At 32.8% G+C, this 27,943-nt stretch overlaps 5 protein-coding genes across 6 annotated transcripts; 3 read left to right on the top strand and 2 right to left on the bottom strand.

The window, feature by feature from the left end:
- Positions 1-17: 17 nt before the first annotated feature.
- LOC123920736 (probable inactive purple acid phosphatase 9) lies at positions 18-3,802 on the bottom strand. The gene is made up of 2 exons (XM_045973038.1): positions 2,945-3,802; positions 18-1,488 (listed from the first exon to the last, which is right to left on the bottom strand). The coding sequence occupies exons 1-2, from the start codon at positions 3,641-3,643 to the stop codon at positions 223-225; spliced, it is 1,965 nt and encodes a 654-aa protein (XP_045828994.1). The 5' UTR covers positions 3,644-3,802; the 3' UTR covers positions 18-222.
- A 3,088-nt stretch (positions 3,803-6,890) lies between these two features.
- On the top strand, positions 6,891-9,023 carry LOC123921745 (peroxidase P7-like). Its single transcript, XM_045974401.1, has 3 exons — positions 6,891-7,256; positions 7,482-7,676; positions 8,351-9,023. Exons 1-3 carry the CDS (start codon positions 7,041-7,043, stop codon positions 8,900-8,902), a joined length of 963 nt encoding a protein of 320 aa, XP_045830357.1. The 5' UTR covers positions 6,891-7,040; the 3' UTR covers positions 8,903-9,023.
- Positions 9,024-11,539: 2,516 nt separating this feature from the next.
- LOC123882332 lies at positions 11,540-12,658 on the bottom strand. Its single transcript, XM_045931179.1, has 2 exons — positions 12,463-12,658; positions 11,540-12,431 (listed from the first exon to the last, which is right to left on the bottom strand). The coding sequence occupies exon 2, from the start codon at positions 12,402-12,404 to the stop codon at positions 11,820-11,822; it is 585 nt and encodes a 194-aa protein (XP_045787135.1). The 5' UTR covers positions 12,405-12,431; positions 12,463-12,658; the 3' UTR covers positions 11,540-11,819.
- A 4,302-nt stretch (positions 12,659-16,960) lies between these two features.
- LOC123882316 (protein INVOLVED IN DE NOVO 2-like) lies at positions 16,961-21,542 on the top strand. Of its 2 annotated transcripts, none has more exons than XM_045931161.1 (7): positions 16,961-17,214; positions 18,183-19,115; positions 19,470-19,651; positions 20,174-20,263; positions 20,367-20,654; positions 20,845-21,054; positions 21,167-21,542. In XM_045931161.1, the coding sequence occupies exons 2-7, from the start codon at positions 18,209-18,211 to the stop codon at positions 21,398-21,400; spliced, it is 1,911 nt and encodes a 636-aa protein (XP_045787117.1). In that variant the 5' UTR covers positions 16,961-17,214; positions 18,183-18,208; the 3' UTR covers positions 21,401-21,542. The 2 variants fall into 2 exon arrangements, with proteins under 2 accessions (XP_045787117.1, XP_045787118.1); XM_045931162.1 differs by having other exon boundaries at positions 17,208-17,219.
- A 1,915-nt stretch (positions 21,543-23,457) lies between these two features.
- On the top strand, positions 23,458-26,756 carry LOC123923453 (WEB family protein At2g38370). Its single transcript, XM_045976140.1, has 2 exons — positions 23,458-23,959; positions 25,153-26,756. Exons 1-2 carry the CDS (start codon positions 23,783-23,785, stop codon positions 26,626-26,628), a joined length of 1,653 nt encoding a protein of 550 aa, XP_045832096.1. The 5' UTR covers positions 23,458-23,782; the 3' UTR covers positions 26,629-26,756.
- Positions 26,757-27,943: the final 1,187 nt, after the last annotated feature.

Here is a 27,943-nt window from a genome sequence, read left to right as displayed (position 1 = left end):
GAAGTATGCTCTCGCCGTAGATAATATAACTTGAATATATTATAAAACACCACAAGTTACAAGGGATGCCTTAAATGGCATGTTTTGAGCAAGAAAAATTGCATATGTACAAACATAAGTCCCCAAGTATACCATGTTGCAACTCGGGTTTTTATCAAACAAATAGCAGTGATACATAATTCTGAACCTTCCTATAAAAAAGTTGTAAATGGTAATGAATAATCATGTTTCATCAGTCTTCAAGGCAGTAAAATCACTATTGGACCCAAGCTTCTTCCTGGAATGTGAAATGAAACCAAGAATGTAGCCCAAAAAAGCCCCAAGCACCAGTACACTTCCTCCTTGGATATACCACGACAATGTGGATTCTTCGATCTGACCTTCAGGTTTAACACTACCAATATCGCCAATACCATTGACAACTTCTCCAGATGCCAGAATCTCCATTGTATCATGCACCTCGCCATCATGATTTCCAACATAAGAAATCACGAGCTTCTGTTTTGTAGCCGCCAGTCTAATGTACCCAAACTCACCCCCACGGTACAAAGATCGTTTTGGTTGTGGATAGATTGGGTCATTGGGATGATCCGGTCTTGGTTCCCAAATGGGTTGCCAGTCTTGCCCTGCCATGCCAATTACAAGATGAATAGTATATCCTTTTTTGTCCCCTGCTTTCTGGCCCACACCATTTCCACAAGTGTAGTTATTCAGCGGACAAAATTTCTCATACCTATGAACATGACCCCAAAGGGCAAGGGTCACATTGTTATTCACCAATAGAGGTTCCAGGTGCTCAAGCATCTTTTCTCTTAAAGCAGCATCCCTAATTTCGTTGCTTGTTGTGTACATGGGTCGGTGCCCTTGGACTACAACAAAAGGTGTCTTGTTCCTGTCAACTGATTCCAAATCATGCTTTAAGAAGTTATACTGGTTGCTCCCAGGAAGGAAATTGGTTTCTGTGGATATATAGACAAAATGTACTACTCCCATATCAAATGAGTAATAAAGATTCTGAGTTGCTGGAGCTACAGTTCCAGTGGGTTCTGAAGAGTTTCCGGGCATGTTGAACCTTAAACTGTAGGGTACACCACACTCACCACCCCCATCTTTTCCATAATTAGCCCAATCAGGTTTCCATGGCTGTAAAGGCCAGTCATACTCATGATTGCCAATGCATACATGGTATGCCACTTTGGTTGCAATAGGTTCAATCTGCACAAAAAAATGGTCCCATAACCACGCATAACCTCTTGCATAACTAATGTCTCCAATGTGTGACACAAAGGTGGGCTTGTTTCCTAGAGCTTCAATATCACGGAGGATCCACTTCACAGTTGATATGCTTTCATCTTGTGTACGCAAAAATGTATTGTATGGTGTAGCTGTTCCCATGTCGCCAAAAAGGAAAGCTATTGTTTCATTTGAATCACTATTCCTGGACACAAAGCTATGAGTTGCACTCCAACCTCCATTATCATTTCCAACCTGGCACACAGAAAACACCACAATCCAAATTAAGTTTCTAGATACTATATACCAAACTATTAAATGAATAAGACTAAGACCTCAACATTGTTAGCAAAATATGAATTTATCTTACAAAACAATTTTTTTACATAATTGAGTATTCTCGAGTCGAATATAGATTTTAATTTTTATCTCTAATGGATTCTAACTTAAAATTGAGATTGAGTTTTTACATCTAAACGTGGTTTCGACCACAAATGTAAAGCCAAACATAGTTGGGTTCTACAGCTGATCACTTCTAAAAATGGTTCACAGTATAATTTGCCTCAAAAATATTACCATTTCTCATTCAACTAATAATCATTTTTTCTTACCATAGAACGAAACACGAAAGTTTTAAAATATCAGTCAGGTTAAGGGTTTCGCAATTTCGGCTGTGACGAATGTTGCATTATAGATTGTGGTTGTCACGATGTCTATTTTCCACAACATTGCACAAATCTTGTTAAATTATTATTACAATCAAATGTTATGCATAATAACTTAGTATGTCATTGTTTCTACATAATTTCATAACTATAATTCTTTTCATAATTTTTTAGTGAATTTGTTCATTTAAAAATGAAATTAACTACAAAATAACCACTAATAAATTCAGACTTTGTTGTTTTTAGAAGAGACAAGAGCATAAAATAAATCAAATAAGACAATAAATTTGTTCCATTCTATTCACACTATTAAAACGGAGAAAAATGATAATGGACACAACCTTTACCATTTGGTCCCTGCTGTTTTCGCACCGTTTTCGCACTAACAGACAGTTTTTTAAAACCTTACAGTTACATGCACCTATTAAAGTAAGAATAAAATGGCAAATACCCCCCTGAAATTTCAAAATTTGCCTGAAATTTGGAAATAGGCAAATACCCCCCTCCCCCCGAAATTGTAAAACGTCAATCAAATTGCCCCCTGATTCGTTTGCTCCGTCTATTTTGGGTCTTCCAAAGCACATTGTTTAAACTTTCAACCTCCTTGCAACTGAGTAAATAACAAGGAACCAAAACAGCAAAACTATCATCACCATATTCATCCTCATCATCATTATCATTGCTTTCAAAATCAGAACCAAGAGGTTCTAACCACCCAATAGATCAATCTAAGTCATCAGATTCATAACTAGACAAGAAGCACCAATCACCAACATCATATTCCTTATCAATTCTTGTCTCATCCATCTTTTCCTCATCAAAACAGACGGAGCAAACGAAGCGGGGGGGCAATTTGATTGACATTTCGCAATTTCAAGTGAGGTATTTGACGAATTTTATTCATTAAAGTAACAAACAAATAGAAAAATAACTATCAAAACAAAAGCTAATAAAAGTAATGTCACGGGAAACCCAACCCCTACTAGTGATAATTGATAATAGTAATGAAACTGAATAGTAATAAATAGAAAGAAAGAAAATTGAACCTTGTAATAGTATTTTTTTCCTTTATCCAAGCCAGTGATCAATGCATCATGTATATAACCAGGATCTCTCCAACCAACACTTTGATTAGCAGGAGCATCACACATATGCTCCCTATCATATCTCTTCAAACTCGCAACCGCCAAACCATCCATCTTATCCTCTCTTTCCCCATACTTCACATGAGTCTCCTTCGGATCCCAAGTCACATACATAACCCTCATAGCATCTTCTTCATCAGCAAACGCAAGATGAATCTGTTCCGGTGGTCCTCGACCGGTGGAACCACCAAATGAAACCTCTTCGGAGAATCCGAGAAGGTTTCGAGTTTGTGGTAAAGGGTTATGATCATGATCTTGACGCTTAGGGTTGATTTCGGATTGTGTCCATCGGAAGATTCGGAAAGAGTAATTTGATCTGAGGTTGATGAGAGGGAGAGAAAGGGAACCTGAACCTGATTTCCATGTTGGTGATTTTGAGAGGAAGAGGTATCCGATGTAATTGTCGTGGGCGGAGGTTGGTGGTGAGTAGATACCTACGAAGTCTAGCTCAGATGGTGATTGGATCCCGGACCACCGTATTTCGACGGTGTCGCCGGATTTAGTTAGGGTTGTTGGGGTTACGTTTATCGAGGGTTTTGATTGGGCTACAAGGTTGGTGTTCAAGATCAAAAATACAAAGAGTAGAATCATCGTTATCATTATTGTAGTAGATAAATGGTTAATTAATTAATTGTATTGGGAATTTGTTGAAATTGATTCATTCAATCATTTTGTTCTTTGAGTAAGATATAGGAGTACATCATCGAGCTAAAACTATTCAAAGATCATCTTTATCCATTTGGTATATTCTTGTTCTCAATATTAATTAAATAAATTCTTGTATTTCTTTTATGAGGAGAATGTTAACATGTGTCCAAGCCAGGAAGATAAATGTGGAAAAATTTATTGAACTTGTTGTGATGTATTCAATTATCTAACCATTAAATTATTTGTATCATTAAATGTTATATTTCTATTCTTATGTAGCTTTAATATGTGCTTTCAGGACACAAGTTAACATACCCTTCTTTTATTTCTATTTCTATTTTTGTATTTTTATTTTTTTTTAGAATTTTTTTTATTTCTTTCTATTTTGTATAAGGAAGATAAAATATTTAAATATAAAAAAATTGTATTTAATATAAAAAAATTTATTGTTTTATCTTTTTCGGACCAAGATTTGGTTGATAAGGTTTTGCTATTTTTTTTTTTAATTAAGGACGGTTTTGGTAGTTGTTGTGTGAGGATTATGGTTGATTGGTGAGGAGTATTTTTTAATAGTTTATGTGAAAACTGCTTATTTATATCAAAACAAATAGAAAAAATGCATGTGAGTGATTTCGAGTAAAAAAATGACCCAAAATCACCCATTTTTCAATGAAAAAAACTTAGATAGAATGAGGAGTCCGTCTCTTTAAAAATTAGAGTCGGCTTGTAATTTATGGTTGTTGATGATTGAACCTCTTGTGAAGGAGGATGTGATATTTGTGATGAGCTGAATTTTCCTTCCTTCCTATGAAAGTAAGATACTAATAAAATATCAATTTTACTCTTTCGATAGCCGCAATTTATTTCCATATTATACCAAATATTTTGACATTGTATTGAATTCAACAACGGTTGCAAATCTTTATTATTGTTGTATCTGAACTTCGAGGTGAAGTTGAATAAGCAGCAAGTGAATATAGTCGCTCATAATCTTGCTATTGGGACAATTTCTAGGACTAGTCGTTTTTAATCCAAATCCTTCTTGTATTGAATCTTATTTAATAATTAAATGAATTGAGTTTGTTTTTGTAAAAAAAAGAAAAAGTGGTCGCAATTTTTTTAAAAAAATCTTCTACTAACTTTATAAATTCAAACATAGTTTTTATTATATTTAACTAAATTTCACCTTTTTTTTCAAAGTCTTCGTTTCGCAAACTCGCCAAATTGTTGACCAAGCAAGGTCATTGAGAAGTGAGAACACTAACGGAACATATTCTAATAATTCTCATTGAAGCTAGACCTTATCTTTGACCACTGCACAAATCACTTGGTGATTGAGTTCCGAATTCCCTTTCTTCCACTATTCTCGCGAGTGACTCTTCCATAAAATCCATGGAAGGGATTGATTCAATTACTCGCCTCCGACTTGCCCTGATATTGACACAATCTTTCTTTCTATACATACGTAATTTCTTCGTCACGACAACTTTGCCGGCTATCTTCGGAGATCGACTTCCTAAAAACTCTCCAATATAAGTTTCTCATTGTATGTGGATCATCACCAAAAAGAACTTCTCAATGTTATTACAACAGAAATTCCTCTCACAACTAAATTAGGCTCTTCTTGGAAAGATATGTGCAAAGAAATTGCTGTATTTTGTTCACCGTGTACATCTCATGCTTTATACACATGGTTTTTTACCGTTAACATTGTATATGATTTGAATTATTTTCTGTAATGTAAATAAATATCTCTATAGATTAGGTTTATTCCGGTTTATAACGTATATTAATATTAATAACGTAATAACTTGATCGACCAACACGCTCTAAAATTGATCGAGTATTTTCATGAGGAAAAATCTTGAGAATATTCCATTGATTGCAAATTTGTAATAGTCAGACCAAAAAGTAAACAAACCATATAATGGTTTATCAAACTAAGAATGCTAATTAACTAACAAAAAAGTCCCACTCCCCTTCATATAGCTAATGCAGCAATGGATTTTGTCTTTAAATTTAATCTTGATGTTCCTAAAAAATCAAAACAGTACTGTTCAGTACAAAAACTTCAATTGTTCAACATGATCATCAAACAAAGTGAAGTACAAAAAGTTGTCTTGTAATTCAGTCACTTGTCCAGTATTGTTTTGTCCTGTAACCATCTTTTCATATCAAACGCACCCAGAGAAAATTAAAGTTTAAAAAATATGTGATTATATTAAATCAATTTTTTTTAAAGGATTAAATCAAATTTTTAGAATTAACATATTTAGTCTATATTATATATATAAGTCAAGGAAAATTTTAATATGGATCACTTTTTCAAATGGTTTATGGTGGATCAGTATATAAAAAAAATATTTAAAATATTATCGATAATGTACGTTGATGTTGAAAAGTATAATTTAATGATTATTATATTTTCATTTTTATGATTGAAATAATGATTTAATTGACACCGATTTGATTAAAACAACATATAATAAAGATATAACTTGTATTGAATTAACGCTAATAATGTCATTTTTTTTAGCCGTAAAAACAAGAAGAATTGTAATTTTTACTTTTAAAAAGTATTATCGACGGTCATTAAAATTCTTGATAATTTTAAACATTTGTCCATGGTGGACCACTCGTGAAACTTGTCCATCGTAACATTATCCTATAAGTCAATATTATCTAAAAATATATCTTTTCCTATATTAAAAATTAAAGGGATTAACATTGAAGGATTAATTAAGAAACTAGAACGAGTAAACTATGATTGGAATTGACTTCGCATATGTTTCTTATAAATTAAATTAAGGTGATATTGGACAACAAGATTGAACTAATCGAAAGAGATATGGTCCATGCACTCACTATGTATATGTTAAAAAAAATGTATTTTACTTTATATATAAATTTTTTATCTTAATCAAAATTTGACTTTTTAATTAACAAATCTCAAAGACTAAATCAATCATAGACAAATTCTTTCTTTCCAATTACTTACACAAACGAACTTTGTCTAATTATTGATTATGTGTGAAGTTTATTATATACTACGTACCTTGAAGAAATTTTACTATATTTTATGTCCAAAAATATGCCTTGATGCAACAGTTTACTATATTTTATGTCCTAAAAAATGCCTTGATGAAAGTTTCATTATACGAAATTGTCAATTTTATGCCTAGTCCACCACTCACTAAGTACCTTGGTATTTTTTATATCGTTCACACGTTTCTTGTGTCACTATAAATATACATATCAATATGCATACATTAGCAACACAAATAAATCTTCATAAGCAAATTATTTCATCTCTAATCACTTATCAATAATCATTATTTTCTTAGTAAAAATGTCTTCTCATAGGTACTTTTCAATGTTCTTCCAAACATTAGTATTTGCAGCTCTTGCAACCACAACATTTTCAACACTCACAACAAATTACTATGACTACACATGTCCCAACGCTTTGAGTACCATTAGAAGTGTTGTGAAAGACGCTGTTCAAAAAGAGAACCGTATCGGTGCTTCGATACTACGCTTGCACTTTCATGATTGCTTTGTTAATGTAAGATTTTCTATAGTTGAATTTATTTAATTATAGAGGGATTTCACATTTAATTTTTATAGTAGCGCAGAAAAATCGGTCAACAAATCAATCGTTCCATGAACAAATTCTTTTTTAGTTTAAATATGTTGTTCCAAAACAAAAAAAATTAGCTTATCTAATCCAATGATTTTTATTTGAAAGTGATAAATTAATTGCTTAATTTGTTATTTTTTGGTGATTCAGGGTTGTGATGGTTCACTTCTTTTGGACTCTACATCTTCCATGGATAGTGAGAAAAATGCAAATCCAAATATCAATTCAGCTAGAGGATTTGAAGTGGTGGATGCAATCAAGCAAGCTGTGGATGAAGCATGTGGCAAACCCGTTGTTTCTTGCGCAGATATATTGGCTGTAGCTGCTAGAGACTCTGTTGTTGAGGTGAGTAATAATATATAATAATGTGACCTTGAGCCAAACTTTGCATTAAAATATGAGTCAGGATCCGTTGACACCAACTAGTTTGACACCAAATATTACACCTCTCAATAACGTTTTAACCGATATAAATTTTATAAAATCCACCGTTGGATTGAAAGTTTACATCATATAGATCATTTGTGTAAAATTTCAGACAAATCCAAAATCATTTGATATGCTATTGAGACACATAAAGATTAACGGCATTTAAAAAAATACAAAAACCGTTAATTTTGATGTATCTCAATAACATATCAAATGATTTTGAATTTATTTGAAATTTTACACAAATGATCTATATGATGTAAACTTTCAATCCAACGGTGGATTTTATAAAATTTATATCGGTTAAAACGTTATTGAGAGGTGTAACATTTGGTGTCAAACTAGTTGGTGTCAACGGATCCTGACTCTTAAAATATATATATATATATATATATATATATATATATATATATATATATATATATATATATATATATATATATATATATAATTAACTTGTTTTAATTTAGAGATTTTTGTATCCAATAAAAATTTCAAAATCCAACACCTTAATTATAGGAACTCAATTTTGTTTAATTAAGTATAACACAAATATTAAAATTGAAATTCACTTTTATATATTTATGCAGTTAGGAGGACCATCATGGAACGTAAGATTAGGGAGAAAAGACTCTAAAACAGCAAGTCGTGCCGATGCAGATGCAAACATACCCGGACCATCTTTCAGCCTTTCACAACTCATCGAAAACTTTGAAAACCATGGCCTAAACAAAAAAGATCTTGTCGCCCTTTCTGGAGCACACACGATCGGATTCTCACGTTGTCTTTTATTTAGGGATCGTATCTACAACGAAAACAACATCAATTCTAACTTTGCACAACAACTTCAAAACATTTGTCCAAGAGAAGGTGGAGACTCCAACCTTGCTCCTCTGGACAGTGTTACATCGGCGAAATTTGATGTGGCCTATTTCGCGGATTTGATTAAAAAGAAAGGGGTTCTTCATTCTGATCAAGAATTGTTGAATGGTGGTTATACTAGTGCTTTGGTTAAATTATATAGACATAATACTAGAGCTTTCTATTATGACTTTGCGAAATCTATGATTAAGATGGGAAATATTAAGCCACTTACTGGAAGTCAAGGTGAAATTCGTTACAACTGCAGAAAAGCCAATTAATTATGATATATATGGGTATCGTTGTTCACTATGATATAGTTTATGATATTGTAATATTTTGGTAAAATAAAAAATGTAATATTATTGTGTATTACATGAGATTTTATTCATTTCTGTTTAATATATTTTAAAGATTATTAAGGGCATGTATTATTGTAGTGAGGTGATTTGTTTGCTTCTTTACTTCTAAATAAATAAACATGTCCGTATGCTAATCAAATTTGTTAGCTTCCGGGTGGGATGAGTAGCTCAACTGGTTAATCTAGTTGAGCTAAGGGTTAAGGAGCATGAGGTCTAGGGTTCAAGTCCTGACAAAGGAGAAAAAACTAACATATAACATTGTAATAACAACTAATATTACTCATAAAAAAAAAAAATGTTAGCTTCCATTTGAAGTGAAACATTATGTTATATCAAGTGAGTAAAAGTTTATGGAAATAGAATACCAAAAAAAAGTTCATGTAAATAAGCTTAAAACAAGTTTAAAACAGTTATAAACATGTTATAAGTTGTTCTCATAAGCTCTCAAATAGTTTTACAAATTTTGGTTTCAAATCGCAGTAAAATTAAACGCATCGCAACACCACAATTGCATTAGGCTAATAGACAATATACTTAGTGATAAATCATAATATTTGATCATGGCAATAGCCCCATAGTATGCCGCGACCGTAATAACCGCAAATTTAATACCATGCTCACAAGTCACGACTACTAAGTTAGACAATAAACTAAAATAAATCAATCCAAATAAATCTGTAGTGTTGGTTGATACTGTGTGGTTCCAACTTCTTGTGTAATTTTTTTTATCTTTAGCGGTTTCTATCTTGGTTCATTTATTTGTGATTCGAGTATCGCATATACTCTCTCTTCTTTTAATATTATATTTGTCATTAAAAAAATATCCTAACAATGAAAGATTATACCGCGTTTAGACTTTAGAACCGTAGTCAAACAATGTGATATCAAAGTATCAGTTTAATTTTTTTTTAAGTAGAGTGTAAAATTAGAATATGGGAATGATTCGTATGTTTTGAGAAAAGGACTTTTTGATGGATTTCCAAGCATATGATTTCAAATTATACTACCTGGTAAACCAAAATTTGCATGTTTCAAAAAAAAAAAAAAACCAAAATTTGCTAAGATTATATAAGACAAACACTATTTAACCCTTTATTTAAAATATCACATATGCATTAGTAACCAATGAAAACCTCATTTTTGGTTGCTAAGCAAACTTTGTTCAAACTTAATTCAAGTTGACAATGTTATATTTTCCAATGCAACTGTGGTATAACTAATGCAACTTTGTTCTATACAACTTTTTTTTTTTTTGTCACCTTACCTTTTTTTCTTTATTTGATAATGTATAGTTCTAAATAGTAAAGACCATCCATGTATAGTTCTAAATAGTAATTTTCAACCACAAGTGCAGCTGCAATATAAAGGCTTTTTAGAGGAATTTTATTTAGATACGTAACGATATATTGTTGAAGTTGATAATTATGACAGATTCATAAATAATGTTTATTAATTTTTCAATATTAATTACTATTTATAGACCTATTAGAATTGTTCATCTAAATAGTGGATCGGTACATGTTCAAATAAGATGTGTAGCGGAATGTTATACTATGTAACATTTTTATTGATGGAAACAACCTAAAAATGTGGCTGATGATTTCTCAACAATCTTCTTCAATGCAATAAATATATAACATGAATATCTAAATATGTTATTCTGTATTTTGGAGAAAATAATGTGCACATTAATTAGTTGATTTATTTGTTTATGTTATGCTGTACAATTGTGGTCCATATGCACATGTAACTTGGGACAAACTGAAGTATCTAATAAGTAAACTCCTCTACCGACAAATTAGCTGTAAGCATGTTTTTGTTTTGGCAATGAATTTCATATCATGTTTAATTTTTCAAACTTTTTACATTATATTGTAATACATTGTAAAATTGGTTATGATCTGTCTTTTTCATATACATATTTGGGCCAAATTTGTAACTTTCACTTAGGACCAACATAATTTAATTTCCACCCATTCTTGCTACTTGCAATAAATAAAACCATTAAGAATGGCAAAAAACAGAGATACCCTATAAAAACGTCTATTGCATAAAAGACAAATGCTAATTAAGATTTTTACCACTTCTCCCAAGTAAAAGCCTAAACAAATTACTAGAAAAAGTTGAATCCATAATAAAAAAATGAAAAAACAAATAACAACATGCAACAACACCATATTTTGAGTATAAAATTGAGCTCCAAAAAGATGATCCACCAAAATATCTATTAACACATGACATCCTAATCACAAAAAGATCAAGGAAACTATGTATGATCTTTTAAAACTACATGCATTTTCAAGATAGAGCTAATTGCTATTTGAAAAGAACAAACTCAAGACCAATTCTAGCATAGAAAATTGACACTACTTTTATTTTTAACGGCAAATAGAATTACCGGAAAATTTAAGAGACTGAAAAAATAAAATACATCTCTAATTTTGGCGTCTCTATCGCATAGTAATAAAACTAATCAAAATTAAAGACGTATTTTATATTTTTCAGCTTTTAGTTTTTTTTGGTAGTTCAAAATTTTCTAGTAGTGTGATATCCCTCTAAACATCAAGAGCTTAAGGCTTTACATTTTACTGAGAAAAACTACTGGAGAAACTTTTTGTCCAAGCCAAAACCAGGACTAAGTTACATCATTGGCACATACATAGACATACACCAAACATTACACTGACACGTTGATATTTGTAATAATTTGAGAAAATGGAATATTTGAATGTAACAATATGTTTCGGTGTCAGGTTGGTGTGTCGGACATTGAAACATATTGCACACTAGACACACATACAATCTAGTGTCAGTGCTCCACAATGACAAATCTTGATTACCTTATGCGCCTCTTGTAGTTACTTTGGAATCCAGTGTTCGAGCTGGACGAACGATGATGAATTCCAAAGCACAATGTAGAATTTGGTGAATCATTACCATCTTCTTCATTTTCACCTCTAAAATCAAAAGATGATCCAAAACTTAAGAATCTTCTCCTACTAACTCTTTTCGTTGCCGAGGTAATTTTGGAAGAATCCATTGACGACGATGATAACCATGAAGGGTATGAGGATGAGAATGAAGATGGTGAGGACGAGGACGACGAAGACTGATTAATTTTCTTCAAGTTTAGTTTTTGTAGCCATGCCAAGAAAAGATTGGTTGATTTTGAGTGTTTTTTCTCATTCTTTTTGTTGGAATTCTTGAAATGATAGGAAGGTGGGGGTGTAAGGGGAGGAATGGTGTCTTTAGAGAATGTGTATTTGGGTGTGCCAGGTTGAGATTCCCAAACAAATGGAACCGCAACAGAAACTCTAAAAGATGGATTAGTATTGGAATTTTCCTTTGATAGTAGCCTGCTGAAAAACTTGTCATCTTGTTTGATTTGAAGAACACTCTTCTCACATGTAGAATTGAACATCTTTTGTTTGATTGGTAACACTTCAAAAGAAGAAGAAGAAGAAGAAGAAGAAGAAGAAGAAGAAGAAGAAAAATATTTTGAGGGGGGTGGTTTTTGGTTTAAAGTAAGAGTATCAATTACAAGCTTGCATATCTTTTTATATGCATATTGTAAGTGTAGGGTGACTCATGCAACTTGGTTCTTGACAGCAATTGCTTTAACTGAAACTAGATTGTACTCTCTTTTTTTGTCTTTAACCATTTGGTTTTACCAAATTTAGTTAAATCAACCGTGATAATCCAGAGTTCAGTCAGGACGTAAGTAAAAGAATTGTGCAGTTATAAATAGCAATAATGTGTTTATTTGAAGGCAAAGCTTAAATTCATTTGAGAAATTATAACTGATGTGGCTGCTAGATAGCTTTTGATTTCTAGAACATTGGCTTTGGACCCTACACACCTTACACTCAAATGAATTTCTTTTTATATAATGTCAAAAAAAAAAGTGAATTTCTTTTCCCTTGATTTTTTATAAATATTCTATTTGGATTCGGGAATTCGAATTGTGTTTTGTTTGTTTCGAATTCTAGAATTTGAATCAGTGTTTGGTAGAAAGTCACCAGAATGCAAAATTACATCAAATATTAAACGAAAATATCATATGAGACCGTCTCAAATTTGTCACTGACATCTCCTCATAAAAATAAAAGATGAGGCAACCAACTTTTTCCACCTCCGAGAACAAACGAGAGCAAATGCAACTCTCTTTTTCACACACAAAAAGGTGGTGGAATTACGACCCACCACAAAAAAACCTCATTTGTGTTGCAGTTTTAAAGCAACTTAAGAGCCTTTTATTTGACTGATTATAACATTCTCAATAATAATGGCTCAGCAGCCTCTCGTTGACCAACATAATGTTTCATCATCAAAGGACAACAGTGAGAATGTTATGATTGGCCAACGATGGACTATGCAATTATTTATCTGCAAACTTTTAAAACGGAACAAAAAAACTCACAAGATCGAGATTAGCAAGACTTGAGTGGTCACAACTATTTAGACACTATTCGAGCATACTCACATATTTGTTAAAGTTAAAATGAGAAAATAATTAAATAATATGTATTTTTTAAATAATTAAGTGATATGTGTTTTGATGTGTGTATGTTCAAATAATTTTACCATATAAGTATTTTCCTAAAAAGATCGTTGAGAGATAGAAGAGATTAGATATTTGAGAGTTACATGCACTAGTGCATCTTGGCCATTAGTTTGAATTCGTATGATTCACATTACACCTTCATAAAATAAGTATTAACAATCTCTACCATTGATTCAAGTTCAAATGACTCACATCCACTACAGCGTCATGCAGTTACTGCATGAAATCCAAAATCATAGTTGAGAAAATAGGTAGAGGACGATGAATGATGCATGGTAAGAATGAATGATAATACTTATTGAATTGAGTGAAGCATACGACTGACGGATAAGAGGCAACACTTCTACAAAGACCAATCATAAAAGGCATCGGGCCAAGCACCAAGAAGATTTACCACAAACAAATTTGTGTATTTCCCATGTTCGATTTCTATAATTCGAGACCAAAATATATTTCGAAATTTAGAATTCGAGCATGGTATTTTCGGTTTAACTTGTTTTTCTTTTTCAATTGCATGGGTTTCAAATCCAACTTGTAATGGGCCAGTACTGGAGCATTATAATTTCACAATGTAATACAAAAATACAAATACAAAAGTACAAAAATCACTCATTCAAATATTGAATACATGCTCTACTTTTTTCACCCCAAAAATAAGATGCTACTGGATAGTACATATTTTTATTGGAGACATTTTGTTCATTTTCATTTTTTGTACCAAACACCTTTACTTTGGTGACTTCAACTTTATGGATGAACATAATGTGCAATTAAAACTGTCGAAAATTTCAACTTTATTTTTTGAAGAAGAAAATGTTAATAATTACTTGAATTGTTTTATTTTTTAGACACGCTTCACCTAATTAGGGCAAGTAATTAGTAGGTAATGCATATTCCATCATCATAATTGTTTGTTCCGGTGGTACATACACCCAAGGTTATAAATTTATGGCTGCTCCATCTCCATCATCATAATGGTTTATAAGTTTCGTGAATTCACACAGTCAGTTTCATCGTCGATCGTTAAATTGAAATCAAACGAGATGTATATTTTAAAACTCAGTTTCCAATTTTAATAAAACAAAAAATTTATTCAAAGTTCACATCGTCTAATCTTTATCTAACGGTCATCAGCATGAATGTGAAATTGCAGCGACTGCATGGAATCCGAATGCGAAAGAAGTTAATGGATTACACGTGTTCCATTATGAGATACTATTGTACTACTCCAGTAATTATTATTATGAGTTGTCTTCACATGCAGAATTCATTTATGAAGACTGAAGAAATTGACATGGCCACATGAATATACGACCCCATGGTGTGTGTGATAATAATGGGACTAAATTAAATGAATTGTAGAGGGAAGATGACCTACTTACCTGCGGTTCATATTTATTATGTAGTACAAATTTTAGTGTTATTTGTCAGTGCTATAAAAGGTAAAAATCATGGCAACAGGAGTACTTGCCCATGAACCTAGGTTTTCATAGATGTAGATTTGGGTGGATGCTCCGAACGGCGATTATGATGGAGGATGACAGTTGAACTCCACAAGGGGCCGGGTGTGTTGTACACTTATCAAGAGTTTACTTTACATTATGTCACTCTACAAGTTTCTGGCACGCCATACGTCATTTCAATTTTATCCTTCCGCTATTTAAGTAGCGGTCATTATAAAAATGAGAAATTTTGATAAATGTCATCCGCTACTTAAGTAGCGGACGTTATAAAAAAAATAAATATGGTAGGTGTTCCGCTACTTAAGTAGCGGACAAGGGTATTTTTATAATTTCGCAGGGCGTGCGAGAAAATGAGTAAGATGACAAAAGAAAATCCCGTTGATGAAGGGTAAATTTTCATTTGTCATTTATTCAAATGGGCCTAAATCGGTTGCTATTCAGCCCAATCTACATTCCACCATGTCTAACATGAGTTTTTTTTTTTTATGCTCAAACGATCGACAGAGGAAAAGCAGAGATACATGTCATATTTTATATTGAGGTTTTCTTTTGTCATTCTACTAGTTTCTTGCGCGTCCTACGTCTTTCCTATTTTATCTTTTTGTTATTTAAGTAGCAGACATTATAAAAATGATGTCATGATATTTCACACCTCTCCCACCTCTTTTCTATGCTTTTTTCTAGTTTTAGTAATTTTACTTTGTTTAATTTTTGCTTCGGGGACAACACTTCATGAGCCTCTTAGTTTATTTAATCAGAGCCTCTTTAGTTTATTTAAATATCAAATTAAATTCTCTAAGTTATAATTTTTTGTAAAAAAAAATAGAACTTGAGATTTTAGATGTGATATTTAAATTAAGAGGACTGCTATTTACAGCGAACAACAATTTCACGAACGATTCACGAAGTGTTCTCCACCGTTGGATTATTTTTTTTACTGCAACATTTAATAAAGTTGTTGTGCCGACTTTGTCACGTTGTTCCAAGTCTAAATCTTTAACCGACACCATTGCCTCTGTTTCTTCATGAAGGTGTGATAACAGAGAAACTCCATCGGTGAACAAAACTTAAATGGAAGACAATGCAATCAAGTAACAAAACTGCTTAACAACCACAAAATCGACCTGATGAAATTGACAATTGAGAAAGTAGACAACAACCACAAATCGATTCAATTAGCAATAGAAACTAAAATCGATTAAGGAAGGAAAAAGAATAACGGTGGCTAACAGCAAAGTAACGGCGACGACAATGAACAAAAGCAAGGAAAAAGCAAGGAAAGACAACGGCAAAGGAACAACGATGATGAAGTAAAGGAACGGCGACGGAGAGACACACAGAGATGGAGGAACAAAGAGGTATACACAGTGGAGACAAAGCAATCAGGCGGCCGCGGGACAATATCCGGAGGGAGAGATGAATACAGAGTTGCACTTGGTTTGCGGTGGTTCAGTTGCTGTTTTGGAAAATTTAATTAAACACAACGATGACACGTCATTCGTGAAGGATTCGCTATAAACTTTGTCGCGACATTTAGCATTTTCCTTAAATTAATGTAGTAGAGACCACTAGTGCGGCAAAAATGCTTAAAAATAGCGGCTTTCAGAATTTTGAGATCTCACACCTCTCTGTTTCTTCTTCTATTTTTTTTAGTAACGTTAGTTTGTTTAGTTTTTATCATTTCATGTGTAAATGACCGTTTAGTCCTTCTTTAACTAATCATACTGAATCCATCGATGTTATTTAGTCACCACGGATTTAGTTACCATGGTTGGGTGTGATATTGTTAATCAACGAGAGGTCCATAGGACCGCCATGACATGATGTCCAGAAGTGAGACTTTCCCGAACATAGATGAGATTGTCTTATTTGTAAAAGTGGATTAAATTTAAAGTGGATACCTAGTAATATATTTCATAAAATTTTAATAAATTTTTAAATTTAATTTTTAGAGAATAAAAGTAGATACCTAGAATAAAAATAAAAGTTTGATTCTCTGCTCCATTATAAAAAAAAAATTAAAAAATTTTAAATACTTAAATAAAATGTGAAAATTTATTCACCCAAATCATCCACTACACTTCACTTCAGATTATGAACATTCACCTTCTGGCTTCTACACCGATTCATTTTCTAATGGCCTAATTAGTAATTATTATCCATCTATTCAATTCCTGTTGTTGATTAAAAACCCAATTAAAAAGGTAATGTATGTAATTCTAATTGGCTTGTTGGATTATGTGCCTTATGGTTTGTTTTCATCATTTGTTGTTGTTGTTGTTGGATTTTTTTAAAATGAAAATGAACATCAAGCATGGATTGTGCATTTTTGGTTTGAGGAGTAATTTGTTAATTGTTGATTAATGCATGATTACTAGTTACTACTTGATTAGTGAAGAATGTTTATGTGCTTCAATGTTGCTTAATATATATCCCATGTTGGCTTTGGGAGACTTAATGCATGTTATTATTAATCTGAAGTTAGAGTCTAATGTCATTTCTATGGGTCTGGTTGGTGTCTTCTAGGGTAGTCTAGAAGCCGAGGAGTGTCGTTCTAAGAATGAGATTAGAACTTGCCTATATTAGGTAGTGTTGGTTTTGGTTGTTTCATTGGTGTTCTGCTTATATACGGACGCCTTTGTTTTTGTAGTTCCATTTTCTCCCCGGCCTCTGTTCGTCTTGTACGGAGACCGGTTAATTTTAATAATATATTTTGCTGTTCGAAAAAAAAAATATTAATCTGAAGTCTGAACAGTTTTGGAAATTAAACTTCTATTACATTGAATTTAGGTATTTCTTGAGGTTTTTTTAAAGCTGTGTGTTTATATGTCTGATCTTTTATCCAGTATTCTTTCTAGTCCTAGTCACCACACTACGAATTATTCGAGAGAACCTGAATTTGATTCCTAGGTGGAACAATTTTTTGTCAATTTTTTCTTACCTTCTAGCAGAATTCCGGGTTACCAAGGCCCCTTCGCTGGGAACCGGAGACCGGAGAGTTAAACACAAAAAAAAAGTCTTGGTCGGTCCCATGTTTGTGGAACTTTGTAATTTCTTATTTTTCAAAGCAATGGAGCAAATGTTATTGAAATAAGATACTTAAAGGAAACAGTCATTGAAGCAACAGAACAACAATCGGTACTAAGTACTAACGCTTAAATTTGTATTTCAGGTGGTATAAGCCCGGGAGAAACTACAATGTCTCACAGCTCTGAGGAGGATACTGATATAAGTGATTCTGAGATAAGTGAGTATGAAGATAAATGTTATGAAGAACTTAAAAATGGAAGTCAGAATGTGAAAACCTCGGACGAGAAGTTCACTTGTCCATACTGCCCTAAGAAAAGAAAACGGGATTATATGTACAAGGAACTCCTGCAACATGCTTCTGGGGTGGGTCAGAGTAGTTCACAAAAGAGAAAGGCAAGAGAAAAGGCTACTCATTTGGCTTTAGTGAAATACTTGGAAAATGATCTTATGAATATAGATGAGACTCCATCGGAATCAGCTGATAAAAGTGACACTCCTATTGATTCTGGTGAACAGTTTGTGTGGCCGTGGATTGGAATTGTAGTTAATATTCCCACTAGCCGGACACCAGATGGACAAACTGTTGGGGCGAGTGGTTCCAAGCTTAGGGATGAGTACAAACGTAGGGGTTTCAATCCATTTCGAGTCAATCCTCTATGGAATTTCCGAGGTCACACTGGAATTGCCCTCGTGGAATTCAATAAAAACTGGCCTGGCTTTGATAATGCACTCGCATTTGAAAAAGCATATGCATTAGAACATCATGGGAAAAAGGATTGGTTAATTAATACGCAGCAGAAGTCGGGTCTTTATGCATGGGTTGCCCGAGCAGATGACTACAAAGCAAACAATATCATTGGGGAACATCTGCGAAAGATGGCCGATCTCAAAACCATACCAGAACTTATGGAAGAAGAAGCTCGAAAGCAGGATAAACTTGTGTCCAATTTGACCAACATTATTCAAGTAAAAAACCAGCATTTAAGTGAGATAGTGGCAAGATGCACTGAGACTATGGTCAAAATCAATTCTGCTATGACAGAAAAAGATCTGCTCATTCAATCTTATAATGAAGGTATCTGTTTATTGAGCCTGAGTTACTTTTCACTAATTTGGATCATGACTTGTGTTAGTTGTGGTGGCGGGTTTTTAGTTTTATGTGTTTCTGATTTGTGTCTAGTTCTAGGAGTCCAATTATGTAGTGCTACTTGCAACTTGTGCTTTGGTTACACATACAACTGCCACTATGTGGTGGTTTCTGGACCAAAGGGTTGAGTCTGAATTTGAAATTAAGGTGGCATCGTTCAATTGATTTATGAAAAATATTATGCTGGAATTTTATTTTACAATTTTAAGAATTAATTATTATTTTGAAATTTTGTGATCTTTTCTAACAACAATGTTATATGCAATGATTCCTTGTATTTAGAGATAAAGAAAATACAGTCAGGTGCTAAGGATCATTTCCAAAGAATTTTTAATGGTCACGAAAAGCTTAAAATGCAACTGGAAACTCAGAAAAAAGAGCTTGAGTCACGGAGACTTGAATTGGAAAAGCGTGAAGCACATAATGAAAGTGAAAGAAAAAAGTTGTCAGAAGAGATTCGGGAGGTATAGTGTTTTTTATTTGCTCCACCCCCTCTAGCATACTATGATTGGGATTTCTGTTAATTGCTTTGAATGATTGATACTTAGATGTGTCATTGCTTTGAATGAATGAATTATCAACCAAGGTTCGATTTCCACTTTACTTATCATGTTTGATGATCATGGAATGGAATGATTGGTTGGAAAATTATTTTAATTTGAATCTATGGATAATCAATTCTGAAAATACTAGCAATATGAATATGATAAAACCGATTTTTGGTTGAGTGGTATGTCGTTGAAGGTTTTGAATCCAAAACAAGTTAGTGTCTGGGTTGCTGGTGTATTTACTTTAAAAGGTAAAGTATCTCATCATGCAGTGGCGGATAGAGAAATTATCATTCTTAAGGAGCCTATAAATTAGAAAGAAGTTTGACATAATATATTCTTATTCTTATTGTGTCTGAGGTCATTCAAAATAATAATGTGCTTCAGAAGCTTGTAGAAATTTTCTTTTAACTTTGCTGGCATTTATTGTCTATGCAGAATGCAACGAAAAATAGCTCTCTTCAGATGGCTTCTCTGGAGCAATTGAAAGCTGGTGAAAATGTTATGAAACTGGCTGAAGATCAAAAGGTTTGTATTGCCTTTCTTTTAGTATTGTTAATGATAAAAGTGTGCTTGTTAGGTTCAGAGTATAATTATGCTATTTGAAATTTGAATAATATATTTAATATAGAAAGAAAAAGAGAAGCTCCATGCTAAAATCATTCAGCTTGAGAGACAACTGGATATGAAACAAAAGCTGGAATTGGAGATTCAGCAACTAAAAGGATCACTTAGTGTGTTGAAGCACATAGAAGATGATGATGATGAAGAAGTTTTGAAAAAGGTGGATGATTTGCACGAGGGTTTAAGAGAGAAGCAACAGACACTTCAAGACTTAGAGGCACTGAACCAAACACTGATCATTAAGGAGCGTAAGAGTAATGATGAGCTGCAGGAAGCTCGAAAAGAATTGATTAATGTAAGTACTTTTTCCGGATAGATCTTCACGTTCTAGTTTACTGATTCATTATATCAATTTGGAAGTTCATCTGTGCAAAGGGGGCCAGGTTTCCAATTCTTTGATTGTTGCAATTTTAAAACATTTCTTATACTTTTACCGTTTAATATTGCTTGAAAGATTTTGTGGTAATATTTTTTCAATCTTGTAGAGCATTAAAGAGATAGAAACTCGAGTCCATATTGGTGTGAAGAGAATGGGGGAACTTGACACTGGACCATTCCATGAAGCTATGAAGAAAATATATAATAAGGAAGAAGCTGAAGACAAAGCTACAGAACTAGGTTCATTGTGGGAAGAGTATCTAAAAGACCCAGATTGGCATCCATTCAAAGTTGTCATGGTTGATGGGAAAGAAAAAGTAAGTTTATATCTCTATATTACCTCTTCATGAGGACAGTGAATATTTTGGTTGACTTGTTCTCTTGATTGGAACTATTTGGTTATCCGGTTCTACAAATTTTTCGTTTCAGGAAATCATCAAAGATGACGATGAAAAGCTGAATGGGCTGAGAAAAGAACTGGGTGAAAAGGCATATAATGCTGTAGTGGCAGCTTTAACAGAGATTAATCAATATAATCCTAGTGGTCGATATGTAACCTCGGAACTATGGAACTATAAAGCTGGAAGGAGAGCAACTTTGCAAGAAGGAGTGCAGTTTTTGTTGGACCAGTGGAGACGCAAGAGAGAAATGTTAGGTTACTGAAATTTTCCGGTCAACAATATATCTAGAAAAATTTGGAAAAGAAATGAAATCGTTAAGTGATCTATAAGTTATAAGTAACAGCCACTAAGTTACTTCTTTAATCTTTGGATCTTTTCTCAAGAAATTTATAAGTGATCTATAATCACCCGCTTTCCATATGATTACTGCTATTGTTTTAATGACTATGTCATTTTTTTTCGAAAAAGCTAAATTAGGCCATCCAAATTGACAGCAGAGAGAATCAAACCTGAGACCTTAAGGAGGAGCAAACTCTCAGGTCTTAAGTCAATACCACCAGACCAACCCAAGTGGGTTATGACTATATCATGTTACGGTGAATTTATTTCAGAAAGGATGATTGATGATGATGATGATGATGATAATGGCAAGAATGAACATCTATAAATTGTGCACGGGGACCGAGTGGTAAGGCCATGAGCCCATGATCCGTAGGGGAACGGATCACTCATTCGTCCATTGGGGACAGGTGCACGAGACAACTCCAAACGTCACACATCCGCCGCCTACCGAAACAAAAATCACTTTTTAAAAAAAAAAAAAATTAAAAACAAGTCATCTGTCAAAAATTATTTTCAAGGGAAGCAAATGAAAACGTTTTCATTTTAAAGCTATTTCTAGATTTTTATTCCTCAGATTCTCATTTTGAAGTGTTTTATTTGGACTAATTAGTTCAATGAGGTTGGTCTGAATATTATTTGGACTAAGATTTTGAAATTGAATAACCGGAGAGGGTTCAAAGTTGATGTTTTCTCTTCCCCCCTCCCATGAATCTTTTATACCCCCAATATTCCAATTTTGCCCTTGCAGAAAAATTCGGTTCGCTTTTGAAGACAAAATTGAAGATACGATTCATGTCCTTTGTGATTGTCCTTTGGCTAAAGCAATAAGTACATTTGCCTTCATGAGTTTTTTTATACAAATTTAGGAGAAATGGAGAATGAGCCAACATGAATAAGGAGAAAAAATGTCTTGGCCAATCCTTGCCTTCCAAGGTAGTAACATGCAAGTTGTACCAACGAGATTGAGCATGCACAAACTCCTGGTAACTTTTATAGAAACAAGTACAAGTTGAGGATGTAATTCTCTCAACCTCGAAAAATTATGCATCAACGTTACACTTGATCCGAGGTCTTTCCCAACTATCATTGGCCTGAACAAGTTGTTGCACTATAAACACCTCATAAAATACATCAATGACATATGAGTCAACGGATTTTATGTTCACGTATGCATTAACCTAATACAAATCAAAAGGAGTCTAACTTTTACAAAAGAAGTTAAAGTTGGAGATCAAAGTGCAATTTTAAAAGTTAAGAAATCAAAACTGCAAAGTGCAAAAATTAGAAGATAAATGTGCAATTCAACCTTTTTTTTTTATTGCCAAAGAAAAAGGTGGACAAAAAACTTCTTTTTACTCTCTCCGATCTCGTTATAAACTAAATACATTATTTTTTCGGTAAATTTAAAAAATTGATTTTTACTTGAGAGGAATGGATGCTCTGTTTAGGAAGGCCAATAAGCTAGCTTATAGCTTTTAGCTTGTTTGGTAACAATTTTTAAAAAAGAGCTTATAACTTATTTTTCAAACGCTATTTCAAGTAGCTTATGAACTTATAGCTTATAGCTTATATTTTTTCTTCAAATTTTATCCTTATCATCTTACTTAAAAAAATTAAAAATTAATTGAATATATCTTTTTTATGTCATTTCACACTTATAATTAAACAAACCACTACAAATTCAATCAGGTATCTTAGACCATCTCCAATGGTGTAGTACCTATTAGGTACTCATGGTACTTATTAGGTACTACCATTGGAGCACAACACATTTTAGTACCTAATAGGTACTACTTCTAATATAAGAACTCTCTCTCTTCTTTTTATGGGACCCACTTTATTTAATATATTCAAAAAAATTTAATTTGGCAATATTATTTTAAATTAAATTTCAAATTTTAATGATGTGGAGTTATTGATGGGACCAATTATCCGCCTACTATAGAGTTCCTTCATTCATCAATATTCACTTCAATTGTTTTTCTTTCTTTATTCACAAAATCATCATCATGAATCATGATCATATAAATTTTCACTTTAGCCGTTTGTTACCGTTGATACTAACCCACTCTTCCAATGACCAATGGGACCAGCATGACCCACATAATTTCGAAAATCAAGGCAACAACTCCGGTTCGTTTCAACATCAATCAACAACAACAGTTGACTAGACAAGACCGTTTGTTTGTTTGTCCTTTTCCTTATTTAGTTGAGTTACACTTCCACTTCTTCCTCAATTCCCAAAACACTACGCAACACAACACAATAACCTTCTTTCTTTCTTTCTTCTTCTACTCATTCTATGGAAATTCATGATGCAGTTGTGGTGAACCGGATCGAACCCGGTTCAAAGGAGTCCGGTTTAAGAGCTGAGATTGATACTTCAGCGCCGTTTGAGTCTGTGAAAGAAGCCGTTACTCGATTCGGAGGTGTTGGTTACTGGAAACCTACTAACACTACTAATCTTGTCACTCCTCAGGTATTTTTATCTTTCTCTTTATTGTTATTTACTTTAATTTAATTTAATTTAGGAGCTTTTTTTTTTTTTTTTTTTCTTTCTTCCTTTTGTAAATCAATTTAATAGTAATGTTTTGTTTCACTTCAGTCCAAAATTTGCATTTTTATTATATTTTATTTTTATTATTACTTATTGGCTGTGTTTATTGATGTGTTTTGCAATGTTAGGCTACTAGTTGTTCATGATTTAGAGGTTAATTTGTATTTTACTGAGAATTAAGGAGGTTTGGATCTGAAGAGCTATAATCTCAAAAAAGAAAATGAGTGAAAAATACCCAATTTAGTTCATGAATGGTAATCAACTATTTTGGTCTCGGTGAGGGTGGTTAGCTCAGCTGGTTTGAACTAAGGTTAAAGGAGTGAGAGACCTGAGTTTAAGTAATCTGTGGGCTAAAAATTTCACCTTTGAGGTGGATGAGTTGGATGACCGGGTTCGAACTCTATCCCCTTGCATATATATAATGCAATGTCCTGCCAACTGAGCCAAGCTCACGGGACTCTGAGTTTAAATTCTAACAAAGGAGAAAAAACATTAATTTAATAACTAATTTGACCGTTTAAAAAAAATAAAATTGTTCTTTGATCTACTATAGTCCAATCCCTGAATCAATTGAACATGCTTTTAGATAGTCAACTTAGTTGCAAATGTGGTGAAGCACTAAACATGTGTTTGTAATTTTGATAAATTAGTGACAATGTCTAGCATATTTATGGACTAAAATGGTTATTTGTTTGCTTGTTGTTCCTAAAATACTTTTTTTTTTTGCTTATAAATAGTGTCTGTATCCTCAAAGGGCTGTCAATTTACTCTCTCACATTAACAACATTTCAAAACGATCACCGAGATTGTTGTAAAACGTTAATCAGATTGGTCCCTTTGCTGGTATTTGACGAGATTGTTATGATTAAGTTATAATAATATCGGAGATGCATTTGAAATTAAGTGAATAATGTCGGAGATGTATTTTATAACCAATTTAGACTGATGATGAATCTAATTAACATTTTACAATTTTCAAGATTATTTTAGAATATTGATAATGTTGTGAACTAGGTTGATTCGGTTCGACAATAACATACCAAATTGGGTATTTACTAAAAAGAAAATATAAATTATGAATGCTAATCAAAATTTCTATCTTTTTCTTTTGGCAGCAAAACACAGAAGAGCTTGATGCTGGAAAATTGGAGGAACAAGCAGTGGTATTGGAGAAAGAGCTTATAATCAAAGAAAGGGAAACTCTTGATGTTTTAAAAGAGTTAGAAAGTACCAAAAAGCTTGTCGAAAATCTGAAATCAAAGTTACAAGCAGAAGAATCTGATGCAAATTTGAATACTAAGTTGAATTCATGTGATGATAAGGAGAATGAGAAAGAAGAAGAAAAGGAAAACCAAGTTCGTCGTGTTCCTTCTAATTCGGCGACTCCTGGTTTAATATTAAGGGAATTGAAGCAGGCGAAAATGAATCTAAACCGGACTACGAATGATATTGCTGATGTTCGAGTATCTGTTGAATCGCTCAACAAGAAACTAGAGAAGGAGAGAATCTCGCTCGAGAAAACCCGTGAGAGGTTAACTCAAAACTCTTCAAAAATAACTTCTTTAGAGGAAGAGCTAAACCAAACAAGACTTAAACTGCAAGTGGTGAAAGACGGTGAAATCGAATGTGGTTCTGATGAACCTTCCGATATTACGGAAGAGCTTCAACGGTTGAGTTCTGAGGCAGAACATTTCAAGAAAATGGGAGAAGCTGCTAAATCAGAAGTATTGAGAGCTATGTCTGAGATTGAACAGACAAAAGGTATGATAAGAACATCTGAAATTAGGTTAGTTGCTGCTCGGAAAATGAAGGAAGCTGCTAGAGCAGCCGAAGCAGCCGCACTTGCCGAGATAAAAGCTTTATCTTATCTTGATGGAGATTGTGGTCAAATCCATGATGGAGTTACTCTTACCTTTGAAGAGTATAATGCTCTAACACGCAAAGCTCGAGATGCCGAGGAACAGTCGAAGAAAAGAGTTCTTGATGCTATGTTTCAAGTTGATGAAGCAAATGTATCCAAAATAGATGTATTAAAGAGGGTTGAAGAAGCTACATTAGAAGTTAATACAAGCAAGAAAGCACTTGAAGAAGCTTTGGAAAGGGTAGAGGCTGCAAATAGAGGAAAATTAATGGTTGAAGAGGCTTTAAGAAAATGGCGATCGGAGGGTAACAAAAGGCGATCATCAATGCAAAATAATAACTTTACTAAGTTTAAAAACCCTTCTCACTACCGGAGAGACTCTCGATTATTCAATGTAAATGGAATGAATCAAGTTGATGATGAAGTCAATCCGGTTCTTAAGCCGACTCTATCAATAGGACAAATATTGAGTCGGAAATTGATGATGCCGGACGAATTTGAAGGTGGGATGATTATAGAAAGAGGCTCGATGAAACGAAAAGTGTCTTTGGGTCAGATGCTTGGTAAACAAAACTATGATCTATCTTTTGAATTTGATAGGCAAGCTGAGAAAGAAAATGGTCAGAAGCAGTTTTCTTCTGCTAAGAGAAAGAAATTTGGATTTGGTAGATTCTCACTTCGTTTGACAAAACAACAAAAGAAAAAGAAGCCAACTTTGAATTTGAGGTGATTATGGAGTAATTACTTGATTATTTTACTCTTGCAACTAGTGATGATAAGATTATAAAAATGAGATTATTAAGTATTGTGATTGAATTTTTTAGGTTAATTAATTAATGTAATGTGTTTCTATTATCACTTGCTATGGTAATTTGTAGAGGGTATGGTTTATATGAATTCAGTAACTCTTGTAAGATGGTGCTATAATTTCAACTGTGTCTTGTTTTATACAATTTATTACTATATTTTTTAACTCTTGCTATGCTTGGATATATGGTAAAACTAACAAGTAAAAGAAGGAAGATTAGTATAAAGTTTGTTGAAATTCCAATCTCTATTGTCTAACAAGTCACATAGATGAAGGCTAGTATCACAAATATTGTTAACATGGGGTAGCATTATAGAGATAAATAGATGTGCGCTCTTCATTGCTTAGGGTTCGTATTTTCTTTCTTTTTCTAGTATCATTGTTACTCTTTTCTGAGTTATCTTCATCTGACTCCTTTGAATCAACTATAGATTGATTTGTTAATGATGTTTCAACCTCAATATTTAAATCTGGTATATGAGTAATCTCACCATTCAAATCTATGTGTGTGACTTTAGCATTTGTTGAAGTCATAGTTGAAGCCTTAATTTTGATTAAAAGAGTTGGAGAAAAGTTAATTTTTTTCTTAGCTTCTGATTGATGTGAAGTTGGAATAGTTTTAATATCGACGTAAAATAATTAAATAGATATGTACAATATTTAGAAAATTGAAAATAGTTTGTTACCAGAGAAAGAGATATAGTAGTAACTACTACTAACGTTACTAGAGAAAAATAACATATTAATTTTTTTTTTGTATGTTAATAAATTTATTGGGAAGATTATAGAAAAAATGAATTTATTGATGAATTAAGATAATGGTATAATAGGAAGATAATATGCAAAAAAAAAAAAAAAAAAAATCACTTTTTAAATTTAGTGTTACTATTCTAACAGGACTCTTAAAAAAAACGGAGAAAGTAAGTGTAAAAAAATAATTAGAAAAAAAAAAATTTAGTGAAAAAGATCAATTGTAGTTTATCGGAACTTTGGTTATTGACTTATTGTGTTGAATAGTTTGTTGAGAGATGTAAGTAAGATTATTTTTTTTTTACTTAAAATAAATTATGTTTGAAAATAAAAATTTGTTAAGTACTAATACTATATGTGAAATTAAAATATCATTTAAAAAATTAAATAAACGTAGAGTAAACCCATGAAAATGAAATTGATATCTATTGAAATTTAACAAGATTGAAACAAACATCTGTATCAAAAAAATATATAAAAATTGAAA

The sequence above is a fragment of the Trifolium pratense genome, linkage group LG4 (genome assembly GCF_020283565.1).
Source record: "Trifolium pratense cultivar HEN17-A07 linkage group LG4, ARS_RC_1.1, whole genome shotgun sequence".
In the NCBI taxonomy this organism is placed as follows: Eukaryota; Viridiplantae; Streptophyta; class Magnoliopsida; order Fabales; family Fabaceae; genus Trifolium; species Trifolium pratense.
Note: the sequence above shows the minus strand (reverse complement) of the source record. Positions and strands in the feature narration are given on the sequence as shown.